Source organism: Protomyctophum parallelum (assembly GCF_964188405.1).
Source record: "Protomyctophum parallelum genome assembly, chromosome: 1".
NCBI classification, from domain to species: Eukaryota; Metazoa; Chordata; class Actinopteri; order Myctophiformes; family Myctophidae; genus Protomyctophum; species Protomyctophum parallelum.
In genome coordinates, this window is record NC_139697.1 from 32,650,496 (window position 1) to 32,668,365 (window position 17,870).

The 17,870-nt window shown below is 49.4% G+C and overlaps 1 protein-coding gene across 6 annotated transcripts in view; it reads left to right on the forward strand.

The window, feature by feature from the left end:
* Positions 1 to 17,870, forward strand: part of col16a1 (collagen, type XVI, alpha 1) — a 145,776-nt gene that overhangs the window by 69,981 nt on the left and 57,925 nt on the right. For all 6 annotated transcript variants that reach the window (XM_083777049.1, XM_083777051.1, XM_083777054.1 and 3 more), the window contains 12 exons: positions 6,901 to 6,945; positions 7,125 to 7,160; positions 7,564 to 7,686; positions 9,751 to 9,786; positions 10,208 to 10,243; positions 11,051 to 11,179; positions 11,463 to 11,507; positions 12,848 to 12,901; positions 13,277 to 13,327; positions 13,422 to 13,562; positions 14,551 to 14,586; positions 16,004 to 16,111. In XM_083777049.1, the coding sequence (XP_083633175.1) occupies positions 6,901 to 6,945; positions 7,125 to 7,160; positions 7,564 to 7,686; positions 9,751 to 9,786; positions 10,208 to 10,243; positions 11,051 to 11,179; positions 11,463 to 11,507; positions 12,848 to 12,901; positions 13,277 to 13,327; positions 13,422 to 13,562; positions 14,551 to 14,586; positions 16,004 to 16,111 (840 nt within the window). The remainder of the gene's footprint in view (positions 1 to 6,900; positions 6,946 to 7,124; positions 7,161 to 7,563; positions 7,687 to 9,750; positions 9,787 to 10,207; positions 10,244 to 11,050; positions 11,180 to 11,462; positions 11,508 to 12,847; positions 12,902 to 13,276; positions 13,328 to 13,421; positions 13,563 to 14,550; positions 14,587 to 16,003; positions 16,112 to 17,870) is intronic.

A 17,870-nucleotide genomic window follows, 5' to 3' on the forward strand; every position in this document is an offset into this window, starting at 1 on the left:
TGGAATGCGCTCTCAACCCTACGGGAGGCACCATATCCCTACCAGAGTAGGCCCGCTCTATAGCCTCCACGATCCACTGGGAAAGCCTAACCTTTGAGATAGGCAGTCCCACAGTCTTGGGATCCCAGGAGACAAACAGTTGTGTAGTCTTCCTCGTCACCTTAGTCCTGTCCAAATACAACCTCAATGCCCTTATCGGACAGAGGTTATGCCTCCTCCTATCCTCCTCAGAGGCAAAGGGGGGCGGACAGAACGCCGCCAAGTCCACCGGAACCGGGGCAGCTAGGCGGCTCTTAGGTAAAAATGCCGGATTGGTCTTAATGACCACCCTTGCATCCCCATTGAACCTCATGCATTCCGCACTTGTGGACAAAGCATGGATATCACTGACCCTTTTAGCGGTCACCAAAGCTAATAACAACGCTGTCTTCAGCGACAATAGCTTCATACCCAACCCCTCCAAGGGCTCAAACGGTGGCCGGGACAGAGAGTCCAAAACCAGAGCAAGGTCCCACGAGGGGACCAGAGACTTGGTCACCGGATGAAGGTGGCTAGCCCCCTTCATGAACTGGCGCACCAGCGGGAGCTGGCCCACCGTCTTGTCCTCAAACCCGATGTGGCAGGCTGAGATAGCAGCCAGATACACCTTGACAGTACTAAAGGCCCTGCCTTTGTCCAAGAGATCCTGGAGGAACGACAGAACGACCCTTACTGGTGCTTGAAATGGCACAACTTGAGCCGGTGAACACCAGTCCTCAAACAACCGCCACCTCATATCATAAGCATCCCTGGTCGACTGCGCCCTCGCACACTGAATAGTGTCGATGACGCTCTGGGGAAGACCCTCCGCGCCAAGATTCAACCTCTCACGGGCCAAGCCCAGAGGTCTAGATCTTCCGGCCGTGGGTGGAATATCTCGCCTCCCGCCTGGGTCAATAGGTCCCTGCGCAACGGAAGCTGCCAGGGCCGACCGTACAGGAGAGGGACTATGTCTGACCTCCAAGAGCCCCATCCTGGGGCCACCAGGATTACTGACAGGCGCTGTGTCCTCACCCTCTCCAGCGTGGGAAGGATGAGAGACAACGGGGGAAACGCATAAAGTAGGCCCTGGGGCCAACGATGCGCCAAGGCATCCAAACCTAGCGGAGCCGTCCCTGCTATGGAGAAGAACAGAGGACACTTGCTGTTCTCTTCCGACGCAAACAGATCCACCCGTGGCTCGCCGAACCTCTCCCACAACTGTCTGGCCACTGTTTTGTGCAGTGACCAAGCCGCATAGAGGTATCGGCCCCTGGACAACAGATCCACTCCCGTGTTCTGGAGTCCCGGAATGTGGGAGGCTCTGACTGAAAGAAGGTGCTCGTCGCACCATAACGTCAGTCTGTGTGCTAGCGCATGCAGTTTGGTGGACCGTAGGCCCCCCTGCTTGTTGATATAGCACATCGTAGTTGTGTTGTCCGTCCTGACCAGGACATGGGAACCGCTGATGAAACGTTCGAAATGTTGTAATGCCAACATTACCGCCATCAGCTCCAGGTAATTTATGTGGGCAGACCTGATGCTGCCACTCCATACCCCCCTGGCCGTCCTGCCTTCGTGGGTGGCACCCCACCCAGACAGGCTGGCGTCCGTCGTGAGTACTTTCCGGGATACGACCATCCCCATACTCACGCCTTCCGAGAGGAATTGAGCGCCTCTCTACTGGCGTAATGCCTCGAAGCAACCCACCGACACGGTCACAAGATGATGACAACGGTGTTGTCTTACACCCAGTGACTGCATCCACCTCTGAAATGGTCTCATGTACAGTCTGCCTAGCCGAACAACGGATATTGCAGAGGCCATGAGACCCGCCAATCTCTGACAGGTTCGGAACGGGACCCCGTTGCCTGTCCGAAACAGCGCCAGACACGACTGAAAAGAGCGGATCCTCTCGTCGGATAGACGCGCCGTGAAAGACACAGCGTTCAACGTCATGCCTATGTAATCTATCGATTGCGTCGGCACCAACACACTCTTGGCGTAATTTATGCTGAACACTTCACAAAAGTCCTTGGACTCAGTGACAGTCCGAACGGAAGGACCAGATATTCGTATATCTGTCCCTTGAAGCCGAACCGCAGGAACTTTCTGTGTGGTGGGTAGATGGTTATGTGGAAATACGCGTCTCTGAGATCGAGAGTTGTATACCAGTCCCCTCGACGCATCATGCGCAGCAGAGCCTTGCTCGTGAGCATTTTGAAGCGAAACGCTTTCAAATAGCCGTTCAGAGCCCGTAGGTCTAGAATGGGCCGCATGCCCCCCCCTTTCTTTTTCACGAGAAAGTAGCGGGAGTAAAACCCGGTGTTGCTCTGCTCCATGGGCACCACACGTATAGCCTTCTTCTCCAAGAGAGACGTTATCTCGCCCTGGAGAACCTCGGCTGCCTGACCACTCGCTTGCGAGAACGTTCCCACAAGTGGGAGGTCTTCTGGCAAACTGTAGTTTGTAACCCTTCGAGATGGTGTTCAACACCCACGGATGAACACCACAACGATTCCACTCCTGTAGACACAGTGCCAGAGGGGTTGAAGCCATCTCTGGACCTTTTTGTGGTGGAGCGGCGCCCCCTTCGGTCAGAACCCGGGCCTGGGGCCTCTGTCCTGCAATATGGACCTGGGGCTCTGGGGCTGTGACCACGGCAGTTACACTTGTGTTTCGGCCGACAGCCCTGGGCCCTCTCGAGGGCCCGGGCTGCTGGCCCATCCCCTTGAGTTTCGAGTGACGATTCAAAAGACCGGTTTCCAGTAGAGAACACTGCTTTATTAAGAAAAGTGGTGGCACGGGAAAAACTGGAGAGACATTTATTTCCAAGAAACAAGTCCTCTTTCCGCCTACACCAAGCGCTTCCGGCATGAGGCCCGTGGCCACTATGCTGCGCTTCAGAGAAACTCGGGGAAGGGTGGGGGAGACATTGTCCGATGTCTCCCCGTGGGGCAGGTCTGGTTATTTCGCCTTCCCGCCAGGTGGCCCTCTTGCCCTGGCCCCTTTGCGGGGGCCGCCGGCCGGAGAAGCCGAGGGGCGCCTGGGCCTGTCGGTCTTCTTGCGGCTGCGAGGTGGGCGGGAAGCTGAGGACGCCGCTGACGGAGCCCTCTGAGCAGCGGGGACCTTGAAGGCGCTCCTCCTGGACCTGGAACGATCGTCCCTGTCCATGGTGCGCCCGTAGGTCGGCCTGTAGGGCTGAGCCTGCTTGGGTCGTGCTCCAGACGCCGGGAGACAGGCGCCGATGACCTCCGTGTCATTCTTCGTCTGTCCGTCGCGGGAGCGCATCTCCTCGAGCATGGACGCGAAGAGTGTCGATGTGGAAACTTTCTGTTTCAGAGGGGTACGTCCCACTTTGGGGGACAGCTCCAGCCACCTGGCCCTCTCGAGGACCAGGAGTCTCGCCATGGTTCCGCCCACCATATCCGTCTGGGCCTGAGTGAGACGGAGGAGCTCAAGGTGCAGGCGCCTCAATTCAGCCATGTGGTCGGGGGTAGGCTCGTCTCCCGCTTCCAACAGGACATGAGACGCGGACCCTTGCAGAAGGGTCGCGGCGTTCAGTGCTCTGGCCGCAGTTGAGGCGCACTTATAGGCAGCCTTATTAATTTTGGAGTCGTCCTTGTCCGAAGGCAAGGAGAAGTCCGGGTCCTCGTGGAAGACATTGGGGTTGACACCCATAAGCCATCCGGCAAAGGACTTGTCCATCGGCGGCATGGCCTCGAGGCCAAGCTGCCGTTGTCCCGCGCAGTCCAGCAGCTTCATGCCTCCGCCCAGGGAGGCGGAAGCCGAGTAAGGCTGTCCCCAGGATAGCATGAGGGATTTCAGGAACCCGTCATCGACGGGGATCTCAGCCTTGGCCTGGGACTTCGCTGGGTTGCCTCGAATCTTCTTGCGAAACTGTTCGCATAGGGTGTCCTTAGCCACCGGAGGTTCAAGACTGGCCGGCCAGACCAGACCACAGCGGATCGTGGCCTTCTTGAACAGATCGACTATGTCAGTGTTGTCATAGTGGAGCTGCGGTTCAGCCGGAGCAGCTGGAGCCGTCGGAGCTGCAACGGTGTCGGCCGATGCAACTCCAGCAGCAACTGGCGCTGCAATGGGGGCGGCGACAACGGCCGCTTGAGCGGCCATGACGACCGGAGGTGGCTCTGCCACCTCGGCGTCGCCCTCGTCGCTGCTCTCTTCATCATCCTCCCCCTCATCGGAGGTGTAGGAGGATGCTGAGTCCTGAGGTGAGGACTCCCCAGAGTCCATCTCAGCGTTGTCCACTCTTGGAGCCTGCACCACGTCTGCGTTGTCATCCGCGAGAATGACAACGTCAGGGGCGTCGGGGAGTGGAGCGTCCATGTCGGCGGACCACTGCCTGGCTCCTTGTCTCAGAGCGTTGTTGTAGGCCCTCCGTGCAATAGATGTTGCAGCGGCGTGGGCCGCGTCTGCTAGGGCGCGACGGCGTCGACGACGGGCCTTGGTCGGAGACTCAGACATCTTAGAAGCTAAGATGCACGTGGAAGCAAAAACGAGGCAAGAGGGGCCGAGTTAGCAGGCAGCCACGAAATTCGTGAACAAAACAAGCTCGCCGGTTTAAGAACCCGGGTTACGTACGTAACCTCCAATTCTAATAACCAGTCCTACAAGGCTGCGTGCCTGTAGGCGCCGAGTTGGTAGGTTGTCACGTTACAGTGATGCAGTGGGTGTTGCCACTCACTGCATAAGACGCCACGTGCGTGTGGAAGCTGAGAATAGAGCTATTGTTAGCTTCTATCAGAGACGTCACACAGCGTGGAAACCAAACAGTATTATCACTAAGTGCTGTTCAGGTTAGTAGGCAGCCACGTAAGTGGAAGCTAGGACAGGGCTATCTCTAGCTGCTGCAAATGGATCGTCACTTTTTTCTTGTAAAGCCAAGAAATACGTGGACAAACAAGCCACGAACAAGGCTCGCTGGTTTAAGAACCCGGGTTACGTACGTAACCTCAAATTCCAATAACCAGTTCTACAAGGCTGTGTGCCTGTAGGCGCCGAGCTGGTAGGTCGTCACGTTACAGTGATGCAGTGGGTGTTGCCACCCACCGCATAGGACGCCAGTGCGTGTGGAAGCTGAGAATAGAGCTATTGTTAGCTTCTATCAGAGACGTCACACATCAGAGACGTCACACAAAGTGGTGGCCAAACAGAAATATTACTATATCCTGCCTAGGTTACCACTCCGTCGCGGGCTTGAAAAGCGGCGAGACGTACGTGTGTCGGCAAGGGCGTGCTATTAATAGCCGCCGCTAACGCCGCCGCACGTGTGGAGGCTAACAAAGGGTTGCACCGCTTCTAGCTCTTCACACGCACACACGTTCGAGGGCCACGCGGTCGCGGGCTTATGAAAGCCACGGGACGTATGTGTGGAAGCTGAAAGAAAGCTAAGATAGCTTTATCAGACCGTCACACAGCGTGGAAGCTTAAACAGAATAAAATTATGCTGCTCAAATCACCGTCGCGGGCTTGGAAGAGCCGCGAGACGTAGTGTGTGGCTGGAGCAGGCTGTTAGTAAACACCGCTATGTAGTAGCCGCCGCTAACGCCGCCGCACGTGTGGAGGCTAACAAAGGGTTGCACCGCTTCTAGCTCTTCACACGCACACGCACACACGTTCGAGGGCCACGCGGTCGCGGGCTTATGAAAGCCACGGGACGTATGTGTGGAAGCTGAAAGAAAGCTAAGATAGCTTTATCAGACCGTCACCCAGCGTGAAAGCTCAAACAGAATAAAATGATGCTGCTCAAATCACCGTCGGGGGCTTGGAGGAGCCGCGGACGTAGTGTGTGGCTGGAGCGGGCTGTTAGTAGCTACCGCTAAAGCCGCCACACGTGTGGAAGCCAAGGAAGGGTTGCGTAACGCTCCCGGCTTCTCACACGTTCGAGACAGAATAATTTATTAGTGTGTGGCTGGAGCGGGCTGTTAGTAGCCACCGCTAAGCCGCCACACGTGTGGAAACCAAGGAAGGGTTGTGTAACGCTCCTGGCTCATCACACGTTCGAGACCTTTAGGTCCGCGAAGGTTTGTGTGGAAGCAGAAACCTGGCTGTTGCTAGCCACGGTACAGACCGTCACACAGGTAATAAGGAAACCAGCTAGGGCCGCGAGCCACTAACGGACTGAATTACCTCCAAGTTAATGTTAACTTAGTTAAAGAAAGTGGACTCACCGACTTTCTTCCTCTTGAAGCCTCTGGGATAAGCAGTTTCCGCGGTACCGAGAAGGCTTCTCGTCCTTGTGGAAATAAATCAGATACTCATCCGTGAGGGAGACTTCGTAGCGCCGTGTTATACACGTGAGAAGAGAAAAACGAATGGAGACGTGACGCTGAGGGACGCTTATAAGTGCACCCGGCGGGCGGGGTCTTCAACGTCATCACGTCTAAAGTCCCAGCCTAAAGTCTGTGAGTTTATTTGTAGTGCTTCTGTGTTTACGCCAGGGGGCGTCAACTCCCATAAGTGAGCAGCCTTGCGAAGCTGTTATTAATAGAACCATGTGAACCCTAGCACGGTAGCACTGCACCCCTATTTTGGGTAGGCCTACAGAATGTCATAAATGGTGAACATTTGGTTAAATGGCATTTGGTGTGTAGAGCAACATCTCTATTCTGGGGCAAACATTCGGCCAAAATAGTTGATCTACAATCTCACAATGTGTTGTGAGATTGTAGATCGGCTCTTTTTGTCAAAGAGATTTGTGTAAAGGGAGGGGGGAAGGCAGTGGACCAAGTATAGATCCCTGAGGGACCATGGCCATTTAAGTATAGGGTTAATGTGGTCGTTATAACTGATAACATAATACATACTGTACACGGTACCTGAGTGTTTGCTGTTGCTTGCCATGGTCTTTGTTCTTAGGGGGAGCCGGGAATTCCAGGGAAAGATGGAACATCAGGAGATCCGGTGAGTAAACAATGGTTGATATTTAAGTAATAGCAGCTTCCTAGCTAAGAGCGAACCAATGAATGAAAACCATACATTATAGATAGATACATACATGTAGATGCATAGATAGATTGACTTAGCACCAGCCTGCATGGTATCCATCTCTGAATGAATGGGGTTGTGCTGCTGTGTTTCAGGGACCCAGGGGACCAGGAGGACACAAAGGAGAGAAGGTATTGGTAACATTCACTTCTTGGTACAATAGCTGTGGTGTTAATGCATCAGTAGACCCGTTTGTCCCAATGCATATACAATAATACAGTATTACGCACGCACGCAAGCTCCTTGTAGTTGTAAATTAACAAGACACAAGACGCCCACCTCTTAAGACTCCATCTTAGCCTGTAGCACTTGCTGTTGCCCTTACCCTAGCCTCGACGACCTTACAGGCGTATGCAAAGGCTCAACTCATCTAATTCGCGCACTTGCACACACACACACACACACACACACACACACACACACACACACACACACACACACACACACACACGCACACACACACACATACAGTACACACACACACACGCACACGCACATGGTGTAGTGTAGGTGTGACTTGTGTCTGTGCTCCAGGGAGATGCATGCGAGGTGTGTCCCGTCCTGCCTGCAGATCTGGGCAACACAGTGGCTCTTCAGGGCAAGCCTGGACCTAAGGGAGAGGCCGGAGTACCAGGGGCAGGAGAGAGAGGACCAGCTGTGAGTACGATCGACTTGTCACAAATCAGTGACACCTGGGCTGTCTATGCCAGTGCTTCTCAACCTTTTCACGCCCATGACCACCGCCAAAATGATCATATTTGAACTGGGGAAACCCCCAAAATGATCATATTTGAACTGGGGAAACCCCCAAAATGATCATATTTGAACTGGAGAACCCCCCAAAATGATCATATTTGAACTGGAGAACCGCCCAAAATGATCATATTTGAACTGGAGAACCCTCCAAAATGATCATATTTGAACTGGGGAACCCCAAAAATGATCATATTTGAACTGGGGAAACCCCCAAAATGATCATATTTGAACTGGAGAACCCTCCAAAATGATCATATTTGAACTGGAGAACCCCCCAAAATGATCATATTTGAACTGGAGAACCCCCAAAATGATCATATTTGAACTGGAGAACCCCCCAAAATGATCATTTTTGACCTGGAGAACCCCCCAAAATGATCATATTTGAACTGGGGAACCCCCCAAAATGATCATATTTGAACTGGAGAACCCCCCAAAATGATCATATTTGAACTGGAGAACCCCCCGAAATGATCATATTTGAACTGGGGAACCCCCAAAATGATCATATTTGAACTGGAGAACCCCCCAAAATGATCATATTTGAACTGGAGAACCCCCCGAAATGATCATATTTGAACTGGGGAACCCCCCAAAATGATCATATTTGAACTGGAGAACCCCCGAATTGATCATATTTGAACTGGGGAACCCCCAAAATGATCATATTTGAACTGGAGTACCCCCCAAAATGATCATTTTTAACCTGGAGAACCCCCCACAGGTAGATTGGCTATTTTGAAAATGTTTTCCTCTTTTATATTCGACAATTTGGCCAATGGTTTTATAGTAGAATAAATTGTTGATTAGGCTACTTCTGATACAGTAATGGTCCCGAAACCATGTGTGGACCCCCCTGTGGGTCCCGTCCCACAGGTTGAGAACCACTGGTCTCTACTAAACCCTATGATAATAATGATTATAAGAGAGACAGAGGTGGCGGAATAATGTGTGAGAGAGACCTCGGTACAGTTCCACAGCTATAGGCCTACAACACTGTAAACAACACTGAGACAGTGACGATACGTACAAAAAGAACAAACACACCATTAGACGTGTTAAAAGGTCAGGCAAGGTCAACCAGTGTGCCCTGTTCACTCCGATCTCCAACGGCATTGCATTCTGCAGCATCAGCGGAACTCCCCAGGGTGACTCGCTAAACAGTTCAGTGCCGAATAATGGATGTGGTATGAATTCACAGCTAAGGAGACGATACTTGAGCACTTGCTCAAATTAATGTGCGCATTTGTCTATAGTACTTAATCATTCTGAAGCTAGGGACTTTTTTTTGCCCTCCCCTTTTGTCCGAGTCATGCGTCGCTCGTTAACCCTTACAACATTTGCTGGCAGCAACGCAACGGTAGACACCACGAGACAACCAAGTGTTTAGTCTCCAAGGCAAAGCTTGCTTTATTCTGTCAATCTTGTCTAAATTCGACTCTCTCCCCAGAGCACGCAAGAACTCACTGGACTGAAATGTGTGTAGTTTTTCCGCAGTCATTCTGCCTGTTCTCCAGGTTAGCCCCATGTGAGGGGACGGGAAATTATTTCTCTGAGAACGAACGCATACATCTCGCACGCCTTATGAGATTCTGGTGTTTCCGAATCCATCTGTCATACCTGGTTAAGAGATGTGCAGGGTGTGTGTGTGTGTGTGTGTGTGTGTGTGTGTGTGTGTGTGTGTGTGTGTGTGTGTGTGTGTGTGTGTGTGTGTGTGTGTGTGTGTGTGTGTGTGTGTGTGTGTGTGTGTGTGTGTGTGTGTGTGTGTGTGTGTGTGTGTGTGTGTGTGTGTGTGTGTGTGTGTGTGTGTGTGTGTGTGTGTGTGTGTGTGTGTGTGTGTGTGTGTGTGTGTGTGTGTGTGTGTGTGTGTGTGACAAAGATAGGAAGAGAGATACCATACTTGTTCTCTACCTCTTGAAGCACATCTCAACATTTCTTTCCTCTCTCCTCCTGTCTGTTCATCAGGGCCTTCTTGGAGCAGGTGGGTCGTCGGGGGAGAAGGTATGGAGCCGTTAAATTACAGCTTACGCTGCATTCCTTTTTCGTTCATCATATTTCTGGAAGCATGACATAGTACAGTTACAGTATAAATATACCAAGTGCATGTTCCTATACTTTGACATTTTGGAAACATTTGCATTGTGAATGTATCTGTGGTACAGTAGATGCAGTTAGACTAGCAAACTAACCTTCACCTGAGAAGCAGATAATACAAAGTGCACGCACGCACGCACTGTGTGATGAAGTATGTGCTGTTTATATTGCATGATTAATATCTTTTGTGCGGCACATTGGGCCGATGCACCTCAAGGCACACCAACATCAACACACACACACACACACACCCACACACACACACACACACACAGAGAGAGCACGGTATGTGGGGACTAATTTGGCGTCTGTGTTTGTGTTTTGGCAGGGAGAGCGAGGATCGGATGGTTCCAAAGGCGAAAAGGTTAGCTTGGCTTTCTTTGTAAGACTCGAGGATCAACAACTTCTTGCACAGTGTACAATATCCCGCTGGCCTCATTCAGCACTTAATTAGTGTGTCTGTGTGTCTGACCCGCCGGCATTTTGTTGCACTTTATGTCGAAAAGCATTTGTGAATTTCTATGTACCATATTTATAAATGGGTTGGAATACCAAATACAGGTATGTGGGTTTTTGACAGATACTGTAGGGCAATCGAACAAGTGCCTGTTTGAAAGTCAATGTAGCATACTGTACTTGTACTTGTGTTGGCATTAAGCCTGACTTAGTCGTATAATGGTGGCCTGAGGAAAGTAGCCGATCGAGATTTAGTTTATTATAGCGGGTATTTGCACACATAAAGTGAGTGGCAAAGTGAGTTTAACGTGTTTTTTGCAATCAAATAAGACCTTCCTGTTTGGAGGTACTGTTTGGTCTGTCAAGGCAAACACATTTTGTTTATTATAGAGGGTATTCGCCTGCATAAAGTGAGTTTATTATAGAGGGTATTCGCATGCATAAAGTGAGTTTAACGTCGTTTATTGCAATCAAATAAGACCTTCCTGTTTGGATGTACTGAATGGGCCACTCGGTAGGCGTTCCCGCATAACTTCTGGGTATGATGATGATGTCACGCGCATACCCTCTGTTCGCTGTTTCCGGTGTGGGATCAGCGTTGCGCGAGCATGAGCATCACTCCTTTTCCTCTTTGATGCCGTTGCTATCTGAGAAGTGCATGAATGATTTGCAGATGCGCTGTGATTCCAGTCTCGTGTGTTCACGTGCTCTACAGGGAGAGGCCTGTGCTGTGTGCCCCACCCTCGGAGAGCTCCCGGCCAACCTCATCAACAGTCCCATGGCTCAGAACCTCATCCTAAAAGGGGAGAAGGGGGAACCCAGCGTGGGACAAAAAGGTGAACTGGTGAGTGTCTTGTTGGAGAAGAAACGGATGAAGCCTGGCCAGGAGGTACGGATTATAAGTGGAGAGGAAGGATTCGGGTTTCATCTAAAACGGGAAAGAATGAAACGGCCCAGCAATATTTGATGCATTAGAAAAAAGCCTTTATTTATTTTCTTTGGAAATGCATTATGCCACACCTTTGTTTGCATATCAGTGTGTTTGCCTGTGGAGGGATGATAATGGTGTTGATATACAGATGATGGATGATGATGGATCTGGTTTGTTGTTTTTTGCCACTATGCAGGGAGAGCTTGGTCCGCAAGGATTAGCTGGAGCCAAAGGAGATAGAGTAAGTATTTTAACAAGTAAAGGGGACGTCTGTATTATATTAAGCCATTAGCACCTGAGCAAAAAATAACACCTTTCATATATATATATATATATATATATATATGCCGACCCCATCTATATATATATATATATATATATATATATATATATATATATATATATATATATATATAATATATATAATTATGCATGGTTAAAGTGGTTAAAATAAAATAAATGGCTCAGATGCTGTCCTGGTTTCAATGGGCTAACGAGTGTTCAGGTGTGCGTAGCTCTCCCAGTGGGATGCTGTAAATGTGCTTTAAACGGGGAACGCCCATGAGGGACACCATCACAGTGGTAGACTAATGTTAGGCCCCTAAGAAGGCTCTGCTGCAGAGAGTCTGCCTAGTGGGTGGTCTTATTAGTAAAACGCTAAGGTAGCAGAACCATCGGGGGACATCTCTTTGTGGGGCGCACAGCAGCACATCGCTGTGGCATGAGCATTTACTGTTGAAGCTGCTGTCCACCAACTGTTTTCTGTTAACAAAACATTATTGTGACCAATCTGTATGGTAGTTTATGTTAACACATTGTCTGCGGCTGATACGTTATTTTTTTAATAGCCATCTATTGTCCACGATCAACGTATCGTATATGTACGTTTTATATCGCTTCATATGGATCTGAAACGGCACCTTAAAAGACAACCTTTAGCCCTGAGCCGGTTGGCAGGCAACACCTTGCTCAAGCCCGCACGTATGGAACGTGCTTGCGCATGCGTAGACTACTGTTATAATTACAATCTTCTCTGGCCTTTCTCGAAAACTACGTGCTGATCAGACATCCAAGGTTCGGATCTGATTTCAGATTTTTCAGGGCATCGCGATTGAAATATGAACAGTTCTAGAGAAAGATAGCTAGCATGAGCTAATGCTATTAGGCTTTTCTCCTCTCATTTGCCGAGACGGGAAAACGGAAGTGCTTGAGTAGTAATCTCCCCAATTCCGGCCCGCGCAAGCTAACTACCACTTGTGGCCACACGGCAGCAGTGTTAATATGATATAACTAACACAACTGTGTTTGTAGCTGGTGGCCGTTCTTGCTCTTCCATCCCCAAACAGGTTTTCTGTATTAGCTCGGCAGAAATTGTGGCGCTCACGTCGACACCCCAGGATCACCCGTGTAGGGCCAGATAAAAGTTATGGATTGCAGCTTTAACTCGCATATATTCAAATAAACATATTTTTCCGCCTTTTCCACGAAGAGTGCAGGTAGTCATGTAGCTGATGGCAATCTCTTTGAATGTGATCATTTTACATTGCATCTTGTAAAATGAAATGTGTGTGTGTATGGCAGGGAAAAGGTGGACCCAAGGGACCCATTGGCAAAGAAGGACTGAAGGGTGCCCAGGTGAGAGCCCATGAGTGTAATTACGGTGTCATTATCTGGTCCATTGGGAGCTGCTTTCTGAGTGCTCATAGCGCTAATCGGCATTCAACATTGTATGTTTTGCTTGCTTTTTACAATGACGTGCCGAAGGGTCCCAGCATCTAGAACCGGGTTGGCTTATGATGTATCACACACGCACGCACGCACACATACACACACATCATGTGCATGTGTGTTTTCAGGGGGAAAATCAGGGGGGCTAGTATAGACAACTACAGCATGGGTTTAAGTGGTCTCTGCAGCCTCAATGAAAAAGGTACAATGTTCCGTAGCGTAGATGCATTTTCATGCCATTTTATTTTCAACCTGCTCTACATTGTTTCTGTTTGCTCACAGGGAGACCAAGGGCTGCCTGGTCTGGGCCACCCTGGCCTCAAGGGAGACAAGGTGGGTACGACTTAGGCTGTATCCCACTGCGTGTCTTTGAGCGTGTCCGTCCCTGCGTGCCAACCATGGTGACCCCTGTGTGCCCTTCCCCCAGGGTGAGTGCGGCATGTGCCAGCCCTCCGAGGTTGGCGGCGGTCCCTCCAGTATGAAGTTGCCAGAGGGAGCTGGCAAGCCCGGTGAACCAGGCACCCCAGGGCCTCCCGGCCCTCCAGGGCTCGGGGTCAATGGCCGACAGGTGAGGTCATTCTGTCCGTTGCTATCGTTGGGAACGTGTCCCGCAGAGGTCATTCTGTCCGTTGCTATCGTTGGGAACGTGTCCCGCAGTGCAATCCATTGTGAACTTATACAGTAGATCGGCTGTTGTTGCTACTCTTACGACCAAAAACTAAAACAGAAAGAGGGAAAAAAGATGAATGTGCAGATGGAGAAACAAGGTTTCTGCCCAACAAGCGACGATATCATACTTTGGACTGATGCAGTTTACTGTTAATCATTCTGAAATCATAAAATAAATAAATATGATTACTCGGAAGTTGGACATTCATCATAGCACTGAGCTAATCCCGCAGAGAGAGCAGCCTTGCACAAGGTTGGCTAAGGAGGGTAACAATGGCCCATAGCAGCATTTATTCACACTATTAGAAAATAGCATTTTGATCAACACTTTCATTTAATAGATTACCATTACTGTTAATGAGGAACTGCCCTGGTGAAGGAAACGTTACCGTGGGGAGAGACTGAGTTGGCTCTGAAATTCGATACAGAAGGCGTGTTTCTGGCGCGCATCCCACATTGTTGGTACAAAACAGTTTTTTTTATCAATCCCCTCACCCAGGGCAAATACAGGCTGGGTGTATATTCTACAATATGCTGATCCAACATGCTCTGTAGTGTACAATCATGCCAATTAGCTTGTTTGGAAAACGACTTTAACCCAATGAACTTACCCAAAGAGCAAAGCAACGGTAATGCATACGATATTATGCAATTATGGTCATACAGGGATTTCCCTGTTAACTACAGAATTATATCAGCAAGTCTAATCAATCCCTTTGGCTTAGTTCATGTCTGCATCAGTCCCCCCATGGCGTGTGTCCTTTTGTGTCAACACGATGGATTTCCCCCGGAAGGTATCTGCGAATGCATAGAACTTGAAGATTATCTCATGTTTGTGTATTCCATGTTCATATTTTCATTGCATTGATCTTTGTTTACATATGCAGGGCCCTCCAGGTCTTCAGGGTGTTCTGGGAGCGAAAGTAAGTTCCTTCTTAACAACATAAAAAGAAAGAAATGCTGCATTCTCACACCGAGGCCCACTTCACCACTTTTCAACCTATCTTCATATAATTGGTCCTCACTAATGATAAAATACCACCATTTTTCTCTACTCGGTCTGTGTCTCATGAGGGAAGTGGGAAGTTCAGAAACCCACTAGTTACCGTACTTCATCTTTAGGCAATTTCTTTAAAACAAGATTTGTATTAATATTATGATTTGTATTATCGTGAGAAGGATGGCTTCCAACTTTTCAGGAGTAGAAAGCCTGCAGTTTATATTAGCTTGGTCACTGGTGGACAGGTTTCTAAACTGCACACAGCCCTCCTATGAGACACAGACCAAGTAGGAAATAATTGTGGTATTGTATCATGATCATTAGTGATGATATGAAGATGGGTTGAAAAGTGGTCCTTTAACCCATTCTTTCTTTTCTTTTTTTTTTTTTTTTGCGGCTTACGCCTTTTATTGATTTTTGAAGGGACAGACAGTAGGCTGACAGGAAACGGGAGAGAGATGGGGGGATGACATGCAGTAAAGGCCGTGTCGGGTCCGGGAGTCGAACCCGCGGCACACTGCGACTGGATTACCAGTCCGGTGCCCAGACCGTTACGCTACGGCCTGGGCCCCTTTAACCCATTCTGACCTGAGATCAGATTCTAAAAATGTCTTCTACATCCTGACAGTTTTCTGAAAAAGCTATGTTTCTGTCAGTCGTTCTTCGATTTTTCAATAGCTAAAGCATAACATAATGCTCACACCAAAATGGGTACCATCCAACATGAATTAAAATAAACCCAATGTCTACAGAGACATTAGACTGTTTTAAATCCCCATCGGCCGTCAGGGACACTTGGACAGCCTTAAATGATCGGATGGACCGAGCATATCTGCGGGAAAATCCTTCTGCATCAGATGAAGTCACGTCAGGCGAGAGCAGACGCTCCACCGCAACGTAACGTAGGCAGCAACCGTGTGCGTGTTTGAGAGAAGCACAGAACGCATCCACCTCATTGAACCTGGAAAAACCAATCCTTTTTCTCCGTATGAGAAAAGGGTCCTCAAAGGAGTCAGGCTACCTTAAACAACCTTCAAACTCCTTTGACTTAACTTGCCCGACAATACTTTAGTTACAGCAGGGAAGTAGCAGGAATCTATCTACAGCTGATAAAAGCAAGAGTGAAGAAAAGGGGAATTGGTGTGTGTGTGTGTGTGTGTGTGTGTGTGTGTGTGTGTGTGTGTGTGTGTGTGTGTGTGTGTGTGTGTGTGTGTGTGTGTGTGTGTGTGTGTGTGTGTGTGTGTGTGTGTGTGTGTGTGTGTGTGTGTGTGTGTGCGTGTGCGTGCACCACACTGAGGTGAACGTCGGGGCATATCATAATCATGTTTCACTGTTGCCAGGGAGACCAGGGAGAGCGAGGAGACAACGGATTGGACGGAGCAGTAGGAGCCCCGGGACTGCACGGAGAGTCTGGGCGAGATGGAGTAATGGGTTTAAAGGGAGAGAAGGTAAGCGATGACGCTTGAGAACTGCCGGCTCAGATCAGTTTATTGTCTCCGCCAGGCCGGGCGGACCAGAGGCCGGGAGGGAGACTATTTCCGGGTTCTTTTCCGTCCGTGTGTCACACTGAGCAGCTAATCTCTGATGATGATGTTTAGTCGTAGTTGTGACTGAAGGTTGCAGTTAACTATGAACTATTGTGTTTTTTGTCAATCAAAATCCCCATTCATGGGGAAAGCCCCCATATATTGTGCCCAGGTCTCATGACATCACTATGATATCATCATCCAAATCCCCGTACATGGGCCCGGACGGTTAGCTCAACCGTCCGGGCACCTAGGCTGCTGAGCCAGCCTGACGGCGTGCCGCGGGCTCGACTCCCGATCTCGGATCATATAATAAATGTGACCTACTTTCGCAATAAAGCCCATATATGGAGATCCCTGATGTCATAGTTCTCAACAGGCCCGAAAATTAAGGCCCAGCCCTACTTCTGCCCTCATCAAACCCTGTACACTCAAGACGCTGCCACCCTTAGATCTCCATATATGTAGCTGACCTGTTCTGACATTCTATATGTTGATCTGACCTCAACAAACCCTGTACACTCAAGACACGCTCCATATATGGCCAGTGCATGTCTTACTGGTAGTAGCAGCAGCAGCACCACCATCACCTTTGCTTTGTCTAGAATAGATAGTGTAGAGAGACAGCATTTCAAGGTCAGAGAGGCGGCTGACATGATACCCTGCACGTCTCAACCCTGAATCGACATTGTGATTATGGTCACCGCCTTACCTGGACAATTACCAATTTGCCCCATTATTGATTCTGCTAGAAAGGCCTAAACTAGAAGCACCTTTATGTAAGGCTTTGCTCCTGAACCTGACAGGCATGTTAGCTCTACAGACTATTCTGTTTGCACTGCAACTAGATTGCATTGGTGGAATCACAAATACTTGTGATTAGATTACTAAGACGAATAGATGCATCACTTTTTGAAACATCTAAAACAATATTGTTTGTGCAGTTTTTGTATTTTGTACTTTTTTATTGCACTGCTGCTCGCCTTGTGAACTTGTATTCTTTTGTATTGGTTTTATTCAACGTTTAATCTATGTTAGATTAACAGCTAGCCTTCTGTCTTCTTCTTTTCGTCACACAGAAATGTGTTGTGTTGCTAATAAACTAAACTAAACTAAGAAGAAGAAGTAGGTCAGGAGTGGCTTATTGTCGGTATCAGCCAGTAACAGTTTGTCCCCGTTAAAATGCACTAGAGTGACTAGACCCCTGGGAGATGGAGTCTGTCCCCGTTACAATGCACTAGATCCCTGGGAGATGGAGTCTGTCCCTGTTACAATGCACTAGACCCCTGGGAGATGGAGTCTGTCCCCGTTACAATGCACTAGACCCCTGGGAGATGGAGTCTGTCCCTGTTACAATGCGCTAGACCCCTGGGAGATGGAGTCTGTCCATGTTACAATGTGCTAGACCCCTGGGAAATGGAGTCTGTCCCTGTTACAATGCTCTAGACCCCTGGGAGATGAAGTCTGTCCCTGTTACAATGCACTAGACCCCTGGGAGATGGAGTCTGTCCCTGTTACAATGTGCTAGACCCCTTGGAGATGAAGTCTGTCCCTGTTACAATGCGCTAGACCCCTGGGAGATGGATTGCTGTGGTGGAGCTCCACACCTATTAGCTCCCAGTACTTCCCGCTCCCAAGCCTCATACACTGAGTTGGCGGTGCCCGGGAACCCATGAACTTG